Below are 24,526 nucleotides of genomic sequence, written 5' to 3' on the forward strand. Positions count from 1 at the left end.
CAGCAGAACGTTTCAAAATCGCCACCGATGAAGCTGTTCCTGAAGCTGACTTTGTGGAGGATATTCTTAAAGAGAAGCCGCCGGCCAGCCAGGCTACTCCTCTCCTCAACTCGATTAAAAAGCATCAGGCTCCCTCGTTAGCAACACCTGCACTCACAGGAGCTGTCAATCCGAGGATAGAAAAGCTTTTTCGGCCTTCCCCCTCTGATCACCTTTATATCAGAGGTTACTCCACTCCAGACTGGTGGTGACCACTACAATGAAAAGGGCAGGGTTTCCCCTAACAACCAGGGAGGCACCCACTGACAAAGAGTGTAAAAGACGCCCTAGGAAAGAGGATCACGGCCGCAGAAGCTTTTTCTACCAGCATTGCTAACAATACAACCTTGTTAGCCAGCTACGTGGACGCTCAATGGGCCTTGTTACAGGAAGGCCTGCAGGAGGTACCTGAACCGCTACGGACTCGTCTTCTGGCCAAAGTAACCAAGGGCAGACAAACCAAAGTATACTTAAGAACACTTTGGATTCCGCTGAGACAGCGGGTCGATCTTTGGCTCAGGGCACCCTCCTAAAAAGACACGCATGGCTAAGAAACTCTGGGTTCAAGCCAGAAACGCAATAAACCTTTGGAAGAGTCCAACCTATTTGGAAGAGTGGTCAACAAGGCCCCCCGAGACCGCAAAGAAGGAGCACGATACCCTAAAGACGCTAGATCCAATCACATAAAAGACCCTCCACAAGGCGAAGATCTGGGTCCAGGCACCTTTTTTGTGGCCAATGCTTCCCTCAACACCACTACACCTCGGGAAACAATTGGTCCTCTCCACAGGGAACCAGTGGATACACCACCCTGTATCCCCAAAGGGGTCAGCGTCGTGGGAATGAAAGAGGCCGGAACTCTTCTCCTAGAGGCTCCCCGGCCTCAGGTTCAAAATGACCCAAAGATTTGTGTTGCCTCCCCGGTCGGGGGCCGGTTAACATCATTCCTTCAGGCATGGGAGGGGATAACTACAGACCAGTGGGTGCTGAAGACCGTGGCCCACGGGTACTGTATAGAGTTCAACAGGTCCCCACCGTTCAGACCTCCACTCGCAAGACTAGCAAGACAACTGATGCCAGACCATCTGCATATCCTTCAAGAAGTCAAGACACTACAAGAAAAGGAAGCCATTGAGGTTATACCTCTTTCACAGGTAAACAAAGGTATTTATTCAGTATACTTCCTTGTATCCAAAAAGGATCTCACCATGCGCCCTGTATTAGATCTGTGCCCAGCGAACAAATTTGTAAAGCCACAAAAGTTCTGCATGGTCACTCTGCAGGAAGTAATTCCCCTGCTCTCACAGGGGGATTACATGGCAACACTGGACATGAAAGATGCATTCTTTCATATTTCAATGTTGCCGACGCACAGAAAATACCTCAGGTTCATGATACAAGACACACATTATCAATTCAAAGTACTACCCCGCACCAAGGGTATGTACAAAGTTACTAGCAGTGGCAGCAGCACACCTGCGCAGGCAATCCATCGCGGTCTGTCCTTACCTCGACGACTGGCTCATAACAGGGGACTCTTACGAAACCTGTCTGTCAAATACCCAAAGAACAATAGATCTTTTATTCAGTCTGGGATTCTCCATCAATGAGAAAAAATCCAGCCTCAACCCCAGTCAGGTCAAGCAGTTCCTAGAGGCTCGAATTCGAACAAAGGACGGCCTTGTCTTCCCCTCCAAAGAGAGGGTCCAAAACATGATGTTTCAAATCCCTCAATATGTAGCCAGTCGAGAGGTGACGGTATGCAAGGCTATGCGACTGTTAGGAATGATGGCGTCATGTATTTACTTGGTTCCTCACATGCGCTTGCGCATGCGTCCAATGCAGGAGTGGCTCAGCCAGTCGTGTCAGGCCAGCGGACAATGGGACGATCTAGTGGTTGTCTCACCAGCCCTCGTTCTCTCGCTACGGTGGTGGTCGAGGGACAACCTCTTGAATAGAAAATCCTTCACCACTACCGCAGTGGAGGCCACTCTAACTACAGACGCATCTCTCACAGGGTGGGGAGCTCACCTGCTTCAACAAACAGCGCACGGTTGTCAGACATAGCATCCAACCACATAAACCTGTTGGAACTATTAACAGTATTGAAAGCACCGAAAGCTTTCCAGACACAACTGCAGGGAAAGACGATCCTGATCCTCACAGACAGCACCACAGCCATGTACTATCTGAACAAACAAGGGGGCACTCACTCTCCAGGACTGTCTAAACTGTTCCAGAACATTTGGAAGAGGGCTCTCAAACACAACATGTTCCTGTTGTCACAACATGTTCCAGGGGAACTCAATCTTCTCGCAGACGTACTCAGCAGAGATTTCCCATGGAGTATAAATGGCGATTACACGAAGACATCGTCTCCAACGTTTTTGCAGAATGGGGCTTCCCAATGATCGACTTGTTCGCAACTTTGGAGAATGCTCAATGCCAAGATTATGCCTCCAGGTACCCCCAGAACCGTTCCAAGGGCAACGGACTCTGGATAAACTCATCAGGGAAATTTGTTTACGTCCCCCCCCCACCCGACTCCCCTACTCAACAGGATAGTGCACAAGATGCACCAGGAACCAGTCACGATGATATTGGTGGCCCCCATGTTGGCCCGCCAACCCTGGTTCGCTCATCTGATGGAGGTGTCTCTATCTCCTCCAGTGAAACTGCCTTGCACGTACAACATGTCGCAAGACAAAGGGGAGACTCTTCACCCATGCCCGCAGACATTGAACTTAGCGGCCTGGCTCCTAAAGTCATAGAGTTTGGGCACCTGCAACTCCCTCAGAGATGTATGGACATACTATGGGAGGCAAGAAAACCTAACACTCGATATTGCTATTCCAGTAAGTAGAAGCAATTTGTCATCTGGTGCAACTCTAAGAGCATCAACCCTATTGACTGCTCTCCCACACATACTGTTTTGTACCTGACTCATTTACTTGACTCAGGCCTGGTCTTTAACTCTCTAAAGGTTCACTTAGCTGCTCTTTTAGCCTACACTAGATCACAACAGAAGATGTTGTGGTGGAACACACCAGTTATTAAGGCTTTCATGGAGGGAGTAAAGAGAATTCACCCTCCCATTTCTAACCCGGCTCCCGAATGGGACCTAAATGTGGTGTTGACTAGACTTATGGGGTCTCCCTTCGAGCCCATGCACAGAGCGAGTCTTAAAGATCTCATCTACAAAACTACCTTTATAAAAGCTATTACTTCCATTAGGAGAGTAAGTGAACTACAAGTGCTCTGTTTTAGACCCCTTTGTAACAGTTCACAGAGAAGAGTTGGTTCGGCGCACTCACCCTAGGTTTGTGCCTAAATTCATTTCAAAGTTCCATGTGAACCATTCCATAGAACTACCGACATTCTTTCAAAACCCTTCAAACATGGGAGAAAGAAGCCTGCACACACTTGATGTACGCAGAGCAGTCATATTTTACATGGAAAGAACTCGAACACTAAGAAAGACAAATCAGTTTTTTGTTTCAATGGCAGCAGGTAGAGAAGGAGACCTGGTCTCAAATCTACTATCTCTAGGTGGATTGTCAAATGCATCACACTCTGTTACACTCTTGCTAAGAGATAACTGCCCTTCAAGCCTAGAGCACATTCTACTCGAGGCACTGGGGCTTCCATAGCATTAATTGCAAATGTTCCCCTCAAGTCCATTTGCAAAGCGGCAACCTGGAGTTCTGTACACACCTTTACAAAACACTATTGCCTAGACACTCATTCTAGGTCTGATTCTCAGGTGGGACAAGCAGTACTAAGACATCTTTTCACTACTGTTCCTTCTCACAACCCACCTCCAACTCCGGGTACTGCTTGCTAGTCTATGCACAGCATGTTATTCTAAGAAGATTAACAAGCATCAGAAGACATGCATTACTTACCGTAAAAGCCTTTCTGATGATTGTATTTGCTTAGATTCACATGCGCCCACCTTTCCTCCCTGCTCGGATGGAAGGAACATAGACGTCTTACTACTTCTCTCTTTCGGTACTCACAATGGTCATAGGCTCCCTCACGGCAGAAAAAATACAATCGGAGGGACCTCGACGCTTGAGGGATTTTGTGTACACTACACGTCACGATAGGGATAGTGTTACAGGCATGCCCATGTCGACGTCCCCTTTCGATTCTCGAAAGACAAGATGCAATAATGGATGTCAGAATATATGCACAGCATGTGAATCTAAGCAGATACAATCATCAGAAATGATTTTACGGTAAGTAATGCATGTCATGTGCATTCTGGGCAAATTCGTATATCGTTATGACACGATCAAAAGTAGTGCTTTTTGACAATATTGCGTAAACTCTGGGAATTCCTCTTTGCGCATTGCCCTCTATAGGGTATGGAAGCAAGTAGCAGTAGGGTTAAAGTCATGAAAATTGTATTGTGAGTTATGTTTAGCCCTTTAGTTAACAAGCAGGCTGATTTTATGTTTACAAAAGAGGTGGCGTGACAGAATCACTGTGATTTTGTATGAATTGTTGGAAATGTATTTATACGCAATATCATTTATAATGAATGAATTTGTGATGCAGAATGGGGTCTTTTAAATGTGACATTTTTGAGGTTTGATGTATATAATATGGAATTCAGTAGTGAATTTTAATGTATGTGTCATGTAAATCTGGATTGGAATGACAATATTTTTTTGAATCATTTTTATTTATAGAACCTATGCTTCCGATATATATGAATATCAATAACATCACATAACTTCAAAGGATAAAAATATTCAAATATACATTGATGATATGTTAAGTAATAGAAACTACCATAAAATCATCATAACAACATTCAGCAAACAGTCAATTTAGCAAACACAGTCCTATAATATTAATGGTAGTTACATGTTATATCGATTGGACATGTAATCTATTGGCACACACAGTACAAACAAAGACAAATACATCACAATACACACACAAAAAATTCACTCATACATTATTGAAAGGGCTCCATGCGTTACAGTATTTTAAAATGTGAAAAGTTCTAAGGAACTAGAACACATTAGCTATAAAAAACCTTAAACATATATGTCCAACGGTAATCAATGATGACCTACCAGGATAGCCAGAAGATGTATATCGATTGAGAAAAACTGCTGGACTAGTGTGGTGCATATGGCCTGCCATTGATTTATGGAATTGTGGAGCTTTCATGGGTGTCCGGTCAAAGGATCGAATCAAAAGGATCGAATGACCTTTTGTTAGAATCCAAAAGGACCGAAAAAGGGTTGATTTTTAAAAAACAATTATTATTATTTATTTATTTATTTATATCTTTAAATTTAGTGTACATAAAAACGTTATTTATAAAAAGAAAACGCAGGGTTGGGGGAGAACGCCCCATTAAAAAAAAAAAAATTAAACCCTGTTTTTTCGGTCATTTTGAGCCTTTTGTTTTCAAACCTTTGACCTACAACCGCTAGTTGATGCCTGCCGCATAAACATGATACATAAACACACAGTCTTAGTATGTTAAGTATCTTCTTATAATGTTTTGACTTCCAGCTTTTTGACATGAAAATTATTTTACTGTGTAGTTCAATTATTTTTATTGTAAAACACCACACACCCATGGGCCTCAGAACACTAAAACGGGGGAGAATATGGAACGGGAGGGGAGTCATCACAGAACATAAGAGAGATCATCAACAAAGGTCAGACCAAGAAGCAAAGAAGAATCTAGCCAGGAGCAAATAAGTAGGATTTAAGGGTTTTTTTGAAACATGAAGCAAAAGGAATGTAGCAGAGGCAGAAGGGCAAACTGTTCCAGAGAGTTGGGGCAGCAAAATCAAACGCTGAATTGCTGTTATGCTGCAGCTTGAAGCTAGGGACATCCAGCTGAAAAGAGCCCTTGGAGTGAAGACATCTCCTAGGAATAAAAAGTTTGATGCGACTGGTGAGATAGGCAGGGCTAGAACCTTGAAGGTATTTAGAGACTGGCAGAAGTGACGTGATCCTGGCGGGCAAGATTACAAACAATAAGGATCTGCGCCCTTCTGGATAACTTGCAATTTATGAAAGCTGGTTTGTGAAGTACCTACAAGAACGCAGTTGCAGTAATCCAACTTCGAACCCACAGTTGTCCTACCTAAAAGACAGCAGTTGGAGTCAGAAAGGTATGATTGGAGTAATCTAAGATAATATGCATAAGAGCATCTATGCTGGTTGATGTGAGGAGTCATGGAGAGTTCAGAGTCCAAGATGAATCCTATTGTCTTTACTTTGTCAGCTACTTTAATGGTGCAGCCATAGATTGAGAAGGAGCAGGAGTGGGAATCTGACTTCTTGATACGTTGACTAGTACTAAGGATGAGCAGCTCGGTCTTCGCGTTGTTCAGTACAAGAGAGTTGGTAGCCATCCAGGACTGAATACCGAAAGAGACTTGATAAATAGCAATTAATATTAGGTACTATACGGTCTAACCATAATAACATACTCCACCTGCCTGTCACAGCTGCTCTGTCAGTGTTGCATTGCTTTTAATCATTAGAACATTACTTCTCTAGACCCATTGAGATACATGTACTATATGAAAGCAGCAATTAACTAGCACAAATCACTAGAACTGCAATCCAGTGTGCATGTTAAATGTTATGCCAGTAATCTTGAACTTGTATTAATGATGTGAATCTCCTTTTCATTCCATAGGTGATTGAAGCCCGGGAAAATGCAACTGTCCTCCTGTTAATTTCTCTGATGGACTAATAACGAAAAATGCTTCATTGATGGAATAGACACTAACTGCACATCTCGGGTTAAACGTCGAGGTACTAGTTGGCTTTTCAAATTAATGGAGAACTGGGACTGCAGAAGCCTACTTAATAACTGAGGGGTTTCATCCAAAATGGTAGTTGGATCATAAGAATGCTGTATTTTCCGCAAGAAAAGCCTATTGTTTAGCCAGTTCATGACAGAGCACATCTGGCATTTTATACAGTCTAAATGTAAAAAAAGTTCATTTAAATGATTTTCGTGTTCTTCTTTGACTTCAAATGGGCAAATAGTATCCATACACTGAATGTGCTAAAACCTTCAGTAGCAACATATCTTCTTTGTTACCAGAGAAGAGCCACAGATGAGCAAATTAATTTATGCCCTGAATTCTGGAAAGGGTAGAGTATGAAGGGAGTTCTGAACTACCAGAGAGCACATTCAGATACAGATAAGAAGCCTTATCATTGTACTGAATGTGGGAACAGTTTCCGTAAAAAGCAAACCCTTATTTGGCACCTGAGAACACATACAGATGAGAAACCTTATCATTGCACTGAATGTGGGAAAAGCTTTATTACAAAGCAATCCCTTAATTCTCACCAGAGAACACATACAGGTGAGAAACCTTATCATTGCACTGAATGTGAGAAAAGCTTCAGTGCAAAGCTATCACTTAATGGTCACCTGAGAACACATACAGGTGAGAAACCTTATCATTGCACTGAATATGGGAAAAGATTCCGTACAAAGGATACCCTTATCGGTCACCTGAGAACACATACAGGTGAGAAACCTTATCATTGCACTGAGTGTGGAAAAAGCTTCAGTGCAAAGCTATCTCTTATTTGTCACCTGAGAACACACACGGGAGAGAAACCTTATCATTGCACAGAATGTGGGAAAAGCTGCAGTACAAAGCCATCCCTTAGCAGTCACCTTAGAAGACATACAGGTGAAAAACCTCATCTGTGCTTAGAATGTGGAAAAAAGTTCCGTGATAAGCAAGGACTTATTGTCCACCAGAGAATACATACAGGTGAGAAACCTCATCTGTGCACAGAATGTGGGAAAAGCTTCCGTGATGAGAGAGGTCTTATTGACCACTGGAAAAAACACACAGGTGAAAGACCTCATCAGTGCACTGGCTGTGGGAAAAGGTTCAGTCATAAAGGAAGTCTTGTTTCCCACCAGAAAACACATACAGGTGAGAAACCTTATCAGTGTACGTACTGTGGGAAAAGGTTCATTCAGAAGGGAAGTCTTGTTTCCCACCAGAAAACGCATACAGGTGAAAAACATCATCAGTGCACCGACTGTGGGAAAAGATTCATTCTGAAGGCCGGTCTTGTTTACCACCAGAAAACACATACAGGTGAGAAACCACATCAGTGCACTGACTGTGGGAAAAAGTTCATTCTGAAGGGGCATCTTGTTTCCCACCAGAAAACACATACAAGTGAGAAACATCATCAGTGCACTGACTGTGGGAAAAGATTCATTCTGAAGGCCGGGCTTGTTTACCACCAGAAAACACATACAGGTGAGAAACATCAGCCGCACTAACACTTTTAAATAGAAATGTCAGTGAGGAAGGCTTTTTATAAAACAAATGAGACTGTGATTCATGGCTATTGTCCAAAATTGTGGTCATCAGTTTTAATTGGCAACTGAATCCCTGTGTTTTGTACAGAGAGCCTGTAAGTCAAATTGCAGTTTACGATTGCGGGTTGCACTGGTCTTGAAATGCATCCCTCTAGCAATATTAGAATGGGAGAGCCTGCTTTCTCTGGTAAAGTACCCAGACTATGAAACAGTGCCAGAAGGATGGCCACTGGAAATTTAGAAAATGCCTAAAGACATGGCTGTTAAATCAGTAACCATAAACTCTTGTCACTTACTGCAGGGAAACATCATACTAATTTCTTAACATTAAGGCCCTGATTCATGGAATTATTTGCATGTAAATCGGGGATTTGCGTGCCATTCTGCCCTCAAATCCCCATTCGTCAACAGGGATTTGCAGGCAGAATGGCACGCAAATTCCCCTTTTAAACACAAATAATTCCATGAAACAGGACCGGAGTTATTAAATTAAATAAGTGCTCACTTAGTGCCAGGAAACATACAGATGGGTGAAGCCTCATCAGTTAAGGGAATATAGGAAAACGTGTTGTCCTCTATGCTGTATTAAACCATCAGCCCATTGTCCAAAAACTAAGATACATGCATCAGGGACATTGCCAACTCAAGATTACAATCCTTCCTGGCTAATCCAGCATGCCATTATAATGCATCCTTTAGCTCCAACTCCTCAGCATACAGGATGTGACATGCCCCAGGGTCACTGATACTTTTAAACTATTCTACCATTGGCGAGGCAAATCCACTACTATGGCTCCATGTTCGACTCCTATGCCAATGGCTTGCAGATTCTGCTTCACTTATTTGGCAGCACAGCATTGGCGTGACTGAATGTTCAGAGCTGTTGGCCGCTAACAAGAGGAGAAGAGTCAAACTGGCTCAAGTAGAACTCTGCAAAGCAGTCTATGATGTACACTGTTCTCCTCTGATCACTTAGCTCTCCCTAAATGCTGTGGTTGGCAGCTGTTTTTCTGCCTTAGGGTGTTGTAAAATCGACTTCTTTTCTTATGCCCCCTATTTTGCCATCAGTGATTACAAACGTAATATGTCCCATGCTGTACTACTACAGTGCCATTTACCATGACTGCCTCTAGTGTCCCTGCACATCTTCAGGCAGCGCGTAACATTGCAGCCCTTCTCTCGGACATTGGACAATTTTAACATATCACTTTTTCATCACCATCAACACTGGCTAGCTATAATTTCTTCTTATTTTTTTATGGCAAAATAATCTGTTGCCCTCGCTTTACCCTTATATGTAGCTCCTCCATATTGGAGTTCCCATTTACAGAAGGCTTATGTATATCTAATGGTGCAACTTGTTGGATCTTATAAATTCCCTCTCTTTACACTGCATGTTAACAGAGTCAATCTGGCCTCCAGGTGCTTGCTGGAGACCCATCTCTTCTTAAGCACCTGGCTTCTGTACTGCAGTTACATGTCCATCTGTTGCTGGAACCAAGAAACCTGTGGTTGTTAAAGAAAATATATAAATTAAAGAAGTGTCCCTGCTCTACAGGTACATGGTGTATTGCCCACTTTACTTGTTACTTGCTAAAAGAGGTACATATTCCCAAAAAAGCTGCAATAATCCTACCAATAAAATAGCAAACAAACACATAGCCTGCCCCCTGCTTTCACCCAGAGTTCCATGGATGTGTTGCTATCAGGGGTTCCATCAGTGCTGTGCCTGGTAAAAGAGTTGTACAGTTGTGACTGCCCAATCTGTGGAGGAACTTTAGGGTACAAATGTATCCTTTAGATTTTGTGTATTGCTAGGTGTAGATTCTTTTTGCTCTACCAACTTCAGAAATTGGAGTCAAATACTGCAACTTCAACATGTCTGGGCACTGCTTAATACAGTTTCTTTTGTACACCGTGCAGTTAAGCCCTACACTGGGTATTTCATAAACCTTGAATGTCCTGTTAGGCTGCAGATTTAAAACACTGCTCTCAATTTCCCAGAGAAGTACATGATCAACAGATTTCACAGACTGACATCCTTGAGACCGACAAGGACTGCATACAGAGACTGCCTCTCCATCCCTAACTACAAACGCTCTACCATAGGAGGTAATAGCTTCCCAGTGAAAGCGGCTAAACTGTGGAACTCCCTACCACCCACTCTTAGAATGGACTTACCCTACCAAAACTTCCGTTCCAAGATGATGTCTTGGCTGAAGACAGCCACTGTCTAAACATACTGAGCTAGGTTTCCGCATCTCCCTCTTGTCACTTGGACATATTGGATACACAACTGTTATCTGTATATATGTATATACTCCTGCTTACCTTCATTATTATTGTGTTTATGCCTTGTACATATTTTATTGTCTGTAGCTATGTTTCGCAAATTCCTGTATCTGCTGCGCCCTGTTACCCTAAGGTATTTTGGCGCATTACAAATAACAAAAAAACAAATAAACAAGTGTGCCTCGTCTAGAATCCCTTGTAACCGAACACTGTAGCATTTGCCCTTTTGTGCGAAACTCTTCATCTCTACTTTCTTCCCTCCCATCGGGATCCTAGAAAAATGTCTCACACTTTTGCATTCTAACACTGGAGCATTTGAGATGATACGATAGTTCCCTGGCCTAGGATTGGCTTAATGGGGTACGCCTTACAGAAGAGAGTGTGCAATGTACACTGTTTAAGCACTATTGTGCAAGACCTTTGATCATGTTGTGAGCAAGCTGAAGATGTTACAGGTTTTCCATTTTATAATATATAAATGTTTTTAAAAAGTACCTTTTTGTGAATATAGCAGGCACAGCAAATTAAATAGAAATATTCACTGTGCTATGAAATGCTGATGAAAATGATTTTGATATTCAGCCACTATCTATCCCATTATTTCTTCGTAGTGCCTCCATTTTGTATGCTTTTATTGGTTTCTTTTGTTCTTTAGTCAAGGGTACACCTTTTCCTGGAACAGGGGTGCATCATTTGTTTTAATTGTTAGATCTGATCTCTGAGTTAGGCCCCTGATCCTAATTTTATGTTGGAATGGCTGTGATTGTGAATTTTGTTTGTTCACATGTTTATTTTCTTCCATTGATTTCTGATTCAGGCACCCTAGTTGAATCTTTTTTAAAAGAAATATCTAATCTGACACCTCACACAAATAACCTTGATGTTACTTACCTTTTTTGTGCCTTGCCTTAGGTGTGCCATTTCTAATCAGGCGTCTCCATGATGGATCCCAATTCTTGTGTGCTAGCCTCTTAATAATTAACTGTTTTGTTTTCCTTTTTTAATTTGATTTGTTTGCTGGATAAATCTCTGTTGCTTGATGAGTTTCTAATGTTTTATCCTAGAATTTTTGGAGTTAAACATTTGTCAGATTGCATTTTCCTCTGAATAAATTGGTCCCTCTGGATTGTATTTCCCTGAATGTTCTTTGATGTCTCACAATCACATATGCACATCATCTTGTTTTGTGTTGAAAATGTGGACAACATGTGTTGGTGCCCAGAATTATTTCCATTACTATGTGGTGAAGAAAATGTCAAACATGCCCAGGAGAAAAATAAATGGATGGCTTCGACTGAGACGGGAGCTGATTTGGATGGATCAGGCACGCAAGTGCTTAAGAAACCCATGGGTGGAGGATGACGCAACCACCTCCAGCTGCTGACACACCTTGGCCTCCCTACAAAAACACACACCTTCTTGAAGGAGTGACAGAAAAAAATATTAGTGGGGATAAGAAGATGACAAATATGAGGGACCACAGCAGAGCAGGGGGCGCATGTTTATACTGACAAATTCACCCATTGTTCCCTGCCTTCTGATTGGATGCTAGCTGGTAGCCTGTTGCTAATGCCTATATTAAACTTAATAAACCAAACTTGACTCAGTCTTAGCTGCAGCAGCACTACCCTTGATTCCATTCAGATGTAAAGCGTGAGCTAACTGTTGCTCCAAGAAAGGTAAGAAAAAAATCAAAACTGTTATTACATGCAAGCGTTTAAGAGAATAAGACCAAACTTGATGTAAAAACAGTGCTTTATTCAAAAACCTTCTGGAAATGTATCATTAAAGTATACAATATACATGCACATTGACAATTAGCAGATTTCATTTTCACCTAAATGAATTTAAATATATTACGAGATGTAGGTAATGAAGACTGATTCACCAGCACATTTTTAGGCTGTTTTGGATCTTTACAATGTTATACTGTTCTATAGATGTTATGCCTCTAACTTTAATCTGATCCAACTTTCATTTTAGCTTGTCTGTTATGAAGTCCTGTTGGGGCACCTATAGTATTGCATGCACCTGAAACCAGTGACATAAACATTTGGGGCCCGATTCATAAATCAGCGTGGAAAAAGGGGCGTTTTCATGCAAAACGCGCGCAAGCAACCGTTTACCGAATCATGGAACACATTACGCATGGCTTAACTGAGACTTGGGCGGAATCTGTGCAAGCCCAACACGTCACAGTGACACCGCGAACGCCTTGCGCGAGATGTCCAGCGAATGCACATACCGTCTGGTGCAGTCACCTAAAAAGGGGGTGGAACACGTGGAATGGGGAACAACAAGCGTAAATGTGGGCATTACGTGGGAAGTACCACAGTAAAATACTTGCTACGCCCACACGTGCGCTAACAACACATATTCATGGAATGGAACAGGGCTCTCTGGCGCACGAAAAAAGACGCTCTAATCCAGAAACACGTCTGCCATGCAAAAGCTGGCGTAACTGTTGCAGCACACAAAAAAATGCATAAAAACTGCATGCAAACGCGTATACCGATACGATGAATATACCATTTCTTGCAGCCGTGATCGTGGGACACTGCAGGAGGAGGAGGATAGCCAGGGCACGTATTCTTTTTACCCAGGACCAGCCTTTTTGGGATGCCTGATGACCAGGTCTATGGCAGGTATAGGTTTCCACCTCATCATCCTAGACCTGGTCAGGGAGTGGGAAGATGACCACACATCACCCACCCTGTGCTCCCAAGCACTGAGCCCCTTGGAAAAGGTGCTCAATGTACTGCATTTTTTGGCCACTGGGTCATTTCAGTGGACAACTGCCATTGTTGGGGGCGTTTCACAGGCCACGCAGTCACGCTGCCTACACCAGGTGTTGGCAATCATGACTGCACGCCCTTCAGTCTGCAGGCACATATAGATGCCCAGAACACCCGCCGAAAGGCAGGCCATGTTCCAGCACTTTTATGGGGTGGCACACTTCCCCAAAGTGCTTGGTGCCATCGATTGCATCCATGTGGCCCTACGTCCACCTAGGGCCACAGAGCATATATACGCAATCGCAAGCACTGGCATTCCATCAACGTGCAAGTTGTATATGATGCCAAGGGAATCGTCACCTCTGTATATGCCAACTATCCAGGGTCCACCTATGATAGTTTCATATTCAGAGTGTCACCCCTACACCGGGCCCTGGAAGCTGGGAGGCATGGCAGCACATGGCTCATTGGTGAGTACTAATGGCCCTGCAAATGCATACATGTCTACCACAGACAAAACCACACCACTGACGACCCATCTCACTTCCATAGGGGACAGTGCCTACCCTCTGAGCACCTACATGATGACGCCATTACCGAACCCCACCACACCACCCCAGGTAAGATACAACACAGCCCATATTGCTACTAGGGCCATAGTGGAGCGGACATTATGGGTGCTCAAGTCACGCTTCCGCTCCCTTGACCACTCTGGTGGTGAGCTACTATTCGCACCACCAGGATCACTGTGTCAGCATGTGTCCTGCACAACGTTGCAATACGGCGTGGCATACCAGTGGACATGGTGGTGCCCCCACATCCCCAACCACATGCATGCCGGCTGCGCATGGGAGGGGAAAGGGCACGTGGCGAGGCTGCCCATACCCAGCTTGTGGCATAATTTTTCTCCTAAAATCCAACCTCTGCGGAGTGCACTCAGCCCTGGCACATTCCAGGTCACAATCGATGATGACAAAGGGACAATCATCTGTCCCAACCTTACCATCCTGAGAATGTTGCCTTGGAAGTGCTACATTGTGTGCATCCCTAAAAGTAAAAACATCTGGTGTGAACAAAAGGAACTCATGGAAGATGGAGTATTCCACTAACACCATGCCAAAGTACACATCTAAATGCTGGTATGTCACCTAAACCCTCCCACACCTCATGTCACCTGTCTCACACACCATGTCATGGCATGCAATTTCCAAACTGAGAAACAAATGGCCCACACATAACACCAGTGTCACAAAGCACTCAACAATCAATGGACCAAGTTCAGAAATAACTCACTGTCGCCCATAAATGTAACAATATACACCAGAAAAACATCAATTGGCCAGTACAACATACCACATACACAGCACCCAAGAGTGAATCCGTCTGACTGTGACCATACATAATCGCACCTGTGTCTCAATGTGTTGTGACTTACACATGGCACCCTTGTATATATGTGTGGCACTGTCAACCAAAGGGGGCAGGGAATCGCATACAGGTGGAAGACCAACACAAATGGAGATTGCCAAGTCAATACATGAAGAAGAAACATGAACAAAGTATGGTTCTCAATGTGCAAACAAAAAGGGACACAATCATGAATCCCACTAGGGGTGTAAACATTTGTTAGACTGGAGACTGCCCACAGACATAATGGATGGCCCATGCCAATGTGTAAGTCACTTTCGCATGCTGTCCTCCATGGAAAGGGGAAGCAGGAGTGGCATATGTGTCTGGACCCTAAGGCACTAACAAGGAGGGTACCAACACGAGACAAGCCTGCTTGGGTCCAGCTGGAATCTACAGTGGATGCCCTCGGCTGCCACACAAAGCAACACACTGTCACATCAATGCGCAATACACACAAAAAGACTTTGAGGGGGGGGAATCCCCACCCAGGAGGGAGGAGGTGCAGGGTGTGGATGTTGAGAGAAATAAAAAACCCTCCATGGGTTAATGGGCTGCATGGCTATCATGGATCCAGCGACCTGTCGCTGCTGTCGCCATCCTCTGGTGTTGCACCAGAATGTGGTAGTGGCAAGGGAGGTTCACCATGTATGAACCTGGTCTGGTCCTCGATGGCAGTGGCCATGCAGGAATGAGATGCTTGCATCTGCAACCCGAAAGCTCGGAGGTCTCCATGCAACACCTCACAGGATGCACGCAGTTCCTCCCTGATGGCACGAGTCATGCATCTGCTGTTCAAACCGTCTACTGCTGGCTGCCTCGAGTGAATACATTACAAAGACTAGGTCCTGAAATGTCTCCATTTTAAAAAGAAACGTTGCTATCTAAGCAAGAGTTAGAAACTCCCTTTAGAACACGTTCATAAACCGTATGAAAAGAAATGGAAACTTAACAAATATCAGAACATTCAGGACAGATGCAATGGACTACAAATTGGACATTGTATATACGTGGCAGGAATATTACAACACTAATTGTAGGGATGAACGTTAGTTAAATAGAAGGAGCTTACTAGTGACAAAAGATTCAGAGAGTACTTCCTCTGACATTTTGACTGTGGAACAAGAAGAGGCATGAACGACGAAGTCAAGACAGTGGGCCTCATTGCGAGTCCGGTGGTAACTCTACCGGCGGGTTGCTGCCAGACTCAGAATAATTTACCAGCGCCTGACCTCCTGGTGCCACTGGCTTATTCCGAGCCAGGCGGCTGGGAAGTCAGGCGCTGGTAATTTTGTTAATCCACATTCCCATAGAGTCCTGTGGGACTCTATTGGACTGGGGACACAGGAGCACCGGCACCGTTAACATTGTTGCAGGTGCTCCCGTGACAAGTCTGCCTACAGTGGCCGCTGCGCTCTGGCAGGGTCAGACCTATCGGGCACAACGGCTCCAGCAGGCAGACATGTAGTTTGCCGGTCCGGAAATAAGGGTGCTACACGCCCGCTCTTGAGAGATGTTCGGACCATCGTAAGCTGGTGCATGATGCCAGCAGTGCCAAAACACACACGGAGGAGAGAGGGAGAGCAGAATACACACTACGTTATCCCTTGATGAGCATAAACATTTCAACGTCCCCAAACCCAGGGGGCAAAATTGAGGAACGCTGGTCCACCACGATGCACACCAGACTCCCCCCTCTACTGCAAGGCACTGAGGAAAAGAGTTGAAGGCCAATTCCCCCACTCTCTAATCGAAAGATTCCGAGCGCACGCACATCGGTGCCAACAAACAGTCCCTCCATAGTGAGGCGGCCAAATCTTACGCAGTAAGCGCAGACTAATCATTGGGAGGCCCCCCCTTGAATACACCTCCCAGAACAGCGCTCAACACTTCAGTACGCCTCAAGTAGGGAAGAGGGAAGCACAACAGTGGGAACCGAGGACTACAGCGATTGCTGACACCACTAGCAAATAGAAAGCAGCATGCAAAGACGCAAAACGTGCTTGGAAGTAGGGCTAAGCCACGGGCAGGTGCCCCCCTGAAGGATACAGCGGCATGCACTCCCTCTCGGCCAACATCCTCGGCCTAACCTGCCCCCCCCACCGCCCCGGAACCCAAATACTCACTCAAGCAGCCGTTGGCAGTGTACATAAGAGATAGGGGACGCAATCCTCACAGAGACACTCTGCTCACTGCAGCCCCCCCCCCCCCGGGGGAGAGAAGTACAGCCAAGTGCATATGCAGAGCTGGATCGACCCAACCACAGTCCAGAAGTTACAAGAATTCTGCCAGGAGAGTGCAAACATGGTGGTTCTCCACCACAGGAAGCCCCTCTAATTTCCAGGGGAGACCAGGAGACCTCCACGAAAGCAGATGTGTGTCTTCTGCTAGATGAGATTTGCTCCCTCAGGAACAGCATGACAACGACAGTTAACGCCCTTCAGGAGAGGGTACATAAAATCGAGGAAAAAGTGGAGGTCCTGGAAAACTATCAGTATTCTACAGACCTCATAGAAATGAGGGCAGAAAGTCGTTTTCAAGATGTGGAACAAAGAAACAGACCTGGCGGCAAAAGTTGCTGACTTCGAAAACAGAGAGAGGAGAGCAAACATATGGATTCAAGGCCTCAAGGAAGCTGGTCAGGTCACTCTTCCTGACCCCCCCATCCCCTTAGCTAGAATTCGAGAGAGTGCATCAGGCTGGCGGCCCCCCAGGTGGCCCAAGATCAGTTTTAGCCAAGTGTCACCACTATAGGCACAAGGTGGAAATAGTGCAGCAAGCCGGGGTACGAGAGCACATACTTCGAGGACTCAAGAGTTAAAATATATCAAGATCTGTCTGCCACCACACTCGCTCAGAGAAGAGACTGTTGCCCCTTAAACTCCTGGCTGCGAGAGCACAGCATAAGATATAGATGGTTTGAGCAAGTCACTAAGGAATACATGGTGGTCTCGGGGGAGGAAGCGACCAGCGTGCTGCGAGGCTTGAGAGAAAGGGAAGGAATGGTAGACACTGAGGAACATCCTCAGAGCTAGCCAGGAAACCAATCATACCCTGGCCAAAGAGAGGCTGATCAAAAGGAACAAGAAAATACAAGAGGCTTAACACCCCCTGATCGTGGAGGGTGCACCACAAAAACGATTCTACCAGGGTGGGCCATGGAAGGGCAGAAGGCGCACTCTGTCTGAGGCAGGGAGACAGTGATCGGATCAGCTAACCAAAGAGAGTGACTTACCACAATAGCGACACTGCGGGCCATGGCTCACCACACACTGTTCGCCGGGCTGGGTGATGTATCGAGTGGTTATTACGCTCTCATGCTAGTTATCTGTTGATAAGTTAAAGATTCATGTTCATTGGGTCCTCGGAGAGACACCCGTTGTGTAAACCTATGTTTTTTCCTAGGGGGTCTCCAATGTTAGGAGGAGCCCTTTTTTCTCCTCTTTTTTTTCAATGGGAAATGGGGAAGCAGGGGAGTTTCGGGGGCATTTTTATGGGAATGAGAGAGAGAGAGGTGTCGAAATACAGAAAAGTCCATCAGAACACACCAAGCAACAGAAGGGTTGGCAAATCGTGCTCCTGGCCATCAAACCAACGCGGCACTGAGATATGGCCACATCAAAGATTTAGAAGTGTACTTGCGCTGGGGATGGGGCAACACACTCAGCCAAACACAGTGCACAAACTTCATAAAAATCATGGTGGCTGATTCAGTACAGATGGGATAATTAAATGTCAAGGGTCTTAATTCACCACAGAAAAGTTCAATGCTGGTGAAAGCTTTCAAACAGGCTAAATTGGACCTTTTATTTGTGCAGGAAACTAAATATAAACAAAATGAGGAATTTACCACGAGGGGCAGGCAATTGGCGGGAGCCATTTGGGCATCTGGGCCAGAAAAGAAGGGATGGGTGGGGATCTTGTACTGTGCTTACCTGGGGCTGCAGATTTCACAAATGCATAGAGACCTGGGCGGAAGATATGTTATTGTACATGGGACCATCAGATCAAGGGAGGTCACCTTGCGCTCGGCATACGCCCCAAACAATCAGCAATTAGCATTCTGCAGGGATCTCTTTGTGCTACTGGATATTGGGAGGACGGGACCCCTGATTTGTGGGGAGATTCCAATTTGGTTATGAACCCAGCATTGGACTGGAAATCTTATAGAGATGGTGCTATCCCCCCGGGACGGGATCCTTTCAGAGTTTGATAAGGGAATATTTTTTTGGTTGATTCCTGGAGAGTCCAGCACCCGCTACAAAAGGCATACACCTTCTATTCCTCCCACATCAAACATTTTCCCGGATAGATTATATATTCCTAGAAGGGGAACTTGAACACCACAAAGAATAATGACCATCGAGTTAGTCGGGGGCGGTCGGACCATGATATAGTAGTGGTTGGGTTGGACCTGGGTCCTAGCAGGATTTTAGACAGACGGTGGATATGCAACAACATGCTTTTTAAGGAGAGGCTTTTTAGGGAATCACTAGAGGCAGAGATATGGGTATTTTTGACACAGGCTATCTCCCACGCATGACAGTATGGGAAGCGGTGAAAGCCACATTAAGGGGCCTATTAATCGCGCAGTGGGCATCAGTGAAAAGAACTAAACTGCTTACAGAAACCCAGTTGAAGAGGGAAATAAGTGGGAAAGAAACTGCCTTAGAGAAGGGTGAAGGGGAGACAGCCAAAACCCTAACTGAGATCAGAGAGCTTAGGCAAGAGCTGAAGGAAGTCGGGCAGGGAAAGGCCCTAGCCCATCGCAGATATGTTAAACAAAGATACTATTAAAAGGGGGACAAGGCCCACACCCTACTCGCAGCCAAACTGCGAAAGCAAAGAGCGGAAAGAGCGGTTATTTATTTATTTATTTTAATTTTTGTAACAAGCCACATGCCCCTAAGCATGGGGGCCTGAGAGTCAAAACTAGAGCCTCCAAACTTGATTAGTTTGGGTCTCGGCTGAACAAGAATCGTGGCTTCAGAGCAGCGAAGATTCATGGAAGAGTGGGAAAAAAAGGCGCACACTCCTCCCAGGTAAATCAATCAAATCCTAGAAATCCAGAAAAGTTGCTCAGGGTCTCCAAAAGGTAAGGGAAATTAGCACATTTTGAGAATACTACTTAACACTCGTCCCCCCAGACTAAGATACAGGTGGATTTAATCCACTCCTGGATGAATCTCCTTACTCCAGTCGGTCAAACATCCTGGAGAGACCATCAGCATTTTGGTGGTGACACGCAGACCTGTGTTCAATGATAAAATCAAACCCTTGGAGGCAGATTGACCATCTTAATAGTTTTGAGTTTTCCCCTTTCATTTGCATCAACCATCTCAAGTGTTGGTGGTCAGTCTAAATCACAAAAGTAGATCCATACAAGTATGGTCTAAACTTCTTCAGAGACCACACAATGGCAAAACATTCACGCTCTATGGTTGCCCACCTTGTTTCTGGTTCCTTCAGTTTCCTACTGATGCACCAAATGGGGTCTCTCTACCTTTCTCATCAAGTTGACTAAGGACTGCACCTATACCTGTATTGTATGCATCTGTCTGCACAATGAAGGATTGGTGATAATGAGGAGCTCTTAGGGCTTGAGCTTGACAAAGGGCCTTCTTCAGGTTTTCAAAGGCTTGAGTGCACTCCCCATTCCATCTAACCTTTTTAGGGAATTTTGGAGAGGAGACTACATTCAAAGGAGAAGCTCTGGTCCCATAGTTCTCAATGAAATTCCTGTAGTACCCAGTGAGACCTAGGAAGGCTCTCACTTGGGTTTGAGTGGTAGGGGTGACCCAGTTTTGTACAGCTTGTACTTTGCTAGGCAATGGCCTTATTTCACCTCCTCCTACCTCATGACCAAGGTAGACCACTTTGCTCTGAGCAATTTGACATTTGCTTGCCTTTATGGTCTGATGGGCCTGCTCAACAGCCTGCAAAACATGTCCTAAGTGGGTCACATGTTCCTCCCAGGAGTGGCTGAACACTGAAATGTCAACCAAGTATCACATGCAGAAGTCCTCCATCCCATTCAGAACTTGATTGACCATCCTTTGGAATGTAGCAGGTGCATTCTTTCATCCATCTTAAACTGGTAGAGGCCTGCTGGGGTTTAAAATGCAGTTTTCTCCTTGGCATGGTCTGTCAGGGTCTGTCAGTGCTATTTGCCAATAGCCTGACGTCGGATCAAATGTCAGATCAAATGTACTGAGGTACTTGGCTGCACCAGCTTTATCCACCAGTTTATCCACCAAGTTTATCCACCAGTTCATCTGTCCTTGGTAAAGGGTGGGCATCAGTCTTAGTGACTGCATTTAGAGCTCTATAGTCCACACAGAATGTCAACTCAACTTGGATCCTGCGTTTGGTACTAGAACAACTGGACTAGACCATGGACTTTTAGATGGATCTATAACTCCGAGATCAAGCATCTTTTTGACCTCTTCCTTTATGTGGGATCTCACATGTTCTGACATTCTGTAACCTCTGCGTTTCACAGGTTAACAGTCGCCAGTGAGAATATCATGCTGGCCCCAATGGGTCAATCAATATATAAGAAGACAAAGCTATAGTGCCGATGCTAGAGATACAGAACATAAATACTCAAAGTAATTTAAATGGGGGACCAGTCAGGATTAAAAGGTGCATATCAAATTTTAATAATGAAGCATAATGATTAAAACATAAAAGGGGTCCACAGTACAATACTTAACATCCAATATGTAAAACAACAACAAGGAATACGTAGCAAGCTTGAATAGCAAGTTAAAACGGTGTCACAGAAAAAACAAACACATAGGGTACTTGTAAAACAAATAGTATGGTACCCAATTCTGTTAGAATAAATGTGTCATAGATTTATATCTCTGTTTATAGTCCAGAGAGATGTCTCGACATGTTTCTGTTCATCAAGGCATTAGTATAGAACATTCATCAGGAGGGAGAATTTTAACAATGTTGCCTAGTTACAATTGGAGCAATAATAGCAACAACAAAAGTTTCATAGCATCTGGAAAGTAAAAACACAAAAAACAAAGGGTCAGTTTATGGATAGCTAAATACTTTGAAGAGTTCTCACGCAAGAACAGAAGCACCATATGAAGGGGAATATTTACCTAGAATGGTGCTGGTGGGGGTTCTCTACTATAAATAGTAGGTTATAGTAGACGACTATGTCGGTCCTACGGAAGACAGAAATGTCAATTAAGCATCAAGGATTGCTTAAAAAGAAGCATAAATGAGCTCACAGCAATAAAGTAGAATTAATAGACCAATCCGAAAGAACTCGGCTATGTTAAAGAGGAGCCATTGGCGGAACACGCCATAAAATGGAGCCCGAAAAATGGGAGTTCAGAGAGGAGAGAGCAGCGATGACCCATAACATGCATGTGCACCGATATAAACAAGGAGGTTCGTAAGGTCTTAATCAGAACCAGTTGGAAAGAAGCACCGTGCAGCAGATCAGTGGAAAGGATGGAGCCCTGGGGAATGAACAATGAAATATGAAAAGAAGTATGAAAAAGAAGTAAGGATCGCAAAGGCCAGTGGTGTGCATGTGCCGGTGGCGAACCCTCAATTCTAATCAGAAAAGTGGTGAGTGTTGTCGTGACAGCACGGGACGGGGAGGATGAATACCTTGTAAATGTGACAGCTGAAGTACAGTCTACGGACAAGCCTCGAGTCGGGCTTGGCTGAAGGAAGAGAATCCCTTCATTCAACGCTGTGAAAAAGCAATTACGTAAATAACAAGAAAGATCCCATCAGACGTCTAAAGCTACATTGTTCTGGACCAGCATGGCTTTAAAGGTTGGCAATTGGGCGCGTGGCTTACCTAGTGAGGAACGTACGTGGCAAAAAATGCCTGGTACCAGTCAGGACGGCTCCGTGGATCGACTGAAAGCGCGAGTTAGCCGATGCCTCAGAGTAGTCATGGAAACGCGGCAGTCCTTCTATCATGTTTGTAGAGTCAGAAAATGCCCAAAGAGGGGCGAAAAGGTGGCGGCCATCTTAGACTTGAGTGTAGAGAGGCTAGGATAGATGAGGCACCAAGGTAAAGCGAAGATGAAAAAAGTAGAAAAAGTAGAAAAATTGAACGGTAGAACCAAATATAAATAAAGGTCAGGAGTAAACAACTTTAGAAGAATAATAAGATGAAATGGATGAATCAAACACCCAAAAAAATAGGGGGGAGACAGGGGAGGTCAGGAAAATGACAAAAATGGGGACAGAGGTCATCGAGATGACATGTGCAGCAATTGGCTCAGGAAAGAAAAGTAATAGCCTTAAAAGAGAGAGCTAAATATTGTGCCATTCAATGGATTCATTAAGGCCAATGACATCACTACGTAAGGTGTAGATCATTTTCTGTTCCATCTTCAACAGTTTCTTTTCGCGTGTTACACAATTAGTTCCTTTAAGGGCTAGAAGTACAGTCCATGTAAAATCCTCATGCTTGTGCTTCTGAAGGTTGAAATGTTTCACCAGAGGAGCAGTTTTGTTCTTCAGGCAGCTTAGGTGTTCCATGATGCAGGTTTTTACTTTGCGAATGGTCTTCCCCACATAGTGCAGTCCACATATACAGGTGATCAGATATACCACAAACTCGGTATTACAATTGGTAAGGTTCTTTTGGGTCCAGCGTTTTGAAAGGCTTGACCAATGGGTCAAGCCTGCTGAAAGTGAAAACAGGGAAGCAAACTGATTTAAGAGAAACTTGCACTAATCCTGTTGTTCAGATGTCAGATTAGAAGAGCGATTAACTCCTTCCATGTTCTCATCTAAACGTTCGTCTCTGAGAAGGTCAGGTAGAGGTTCACTCCCCTCCTCCTCTTGAGCTGAAGCTAGAAGCAAAGTTCCCACTTCTGGTCTCGAGACATATGCCTTCAAACGGTTGGTGTGAAAGACTCTGGGAGCCTCCTTAGGTCTGCCTAAATCCACCAGATAGTTCACCTCTCCAAGTTTCCCCACAACCTTGAAGGGTCCTATCCATTTGTCCTGCAAGGCCCTCTCCCTTGTTTGCACCATAACAGTACAAACTGGTCTTGGGTAAACTCAACCATGCCGGCCTTCTGGTCATGCCAATGTTTGACCAGAGCCTGACCTGCTTTTAAGTTATTACTAGCTTCTGCCATCATGTGTGACATTCTCCTCCGGAGACCTATCACATAGTCACTCTGACTGGCTTGGGGGAAGGAGCACTCTCCTTAATCAGGGCCAATGGACCTCTGACTGGATGGCCATAGAAAAGTTCAAAGGGACTGTATCCAACTCCCTCCTGAGGGACCTCTCTATAAGCAAAGAGAAGGCATGGCAGTAGAAGGTCCCACTTTCTTTTAAGGGGTTCCTCTAAAGCACCTATCATGCTCTTCATAGTATGATTAAACCTCTCTACCAATCCATTTGTCTGTGGATGGTAGGCTGTAGAGAACTTGTAAGTGACACCACAGTTTGTCCACGTGGCTTGCAGGTAGTGGGACATAAAATTGGATCCCCTGTCGGATATCACTTCCTTAGGAAACCCTTCTCTGGTAAAAATACCAAGTAGAGCCTTAGCCACAGCCTGAGCAGTAACAGTCCTCATAGGTATTGCTTCAGGATACCTGGTAGCATGGTCTACTACAACCAGGATAAACCTGTTTCCTGAAGATGTGGGAGGGTCAAGGAGACCAACAATGTCGATGCCCACCCTCTCAAAAGGAAC

At 44.6% G+C, this 24,526-nt stretch overlaps 1 protein-coding gene across 1 annotated transcript in view; it reads left to right on the top strand.

The window, feature by feature from the left end:
- Positions 1-11,812, top strand: part of LOC138468394 (zinc finger protein 432-like) — a 139,055-nt gene extending 127,243 nt beyond the window's left edge. The window contains exon 3 of the mRNA XM_069608938.1: positions 6,722-11,812. Within this exon, the coding sequence (XP_069465039.1) occupies positions 7,193-8,350 (1,158 nt within the window). The 5' untranslated portion in view covers positions 6,722-7,192 and the 3' untranslated portion in view covers positions 8,351-11,812. The remainder of the gene's footprint in view (positions 1-6,721) is intronic.
- The last annotated feature ends 12,714 nt before the right edge of the window (positions 11,813-24,526 follow it).

Source organism: Ambystoma mexicanum, chromosome 4q, assembly GCF_040938575.1.
Source record: "Ambystoma mexicanum isolate Mex_15411 chromosome 4q, UKY_AmexF1_1, whole genome shotgun sequence".
In the NCBI taxonomy this organism is placed as follows: Eukaryota; Metazoa; Chordata; class Amphibia; order Caudata; family Ambystomatidae; genus Ambystoma; species Ambystoma mexicanum.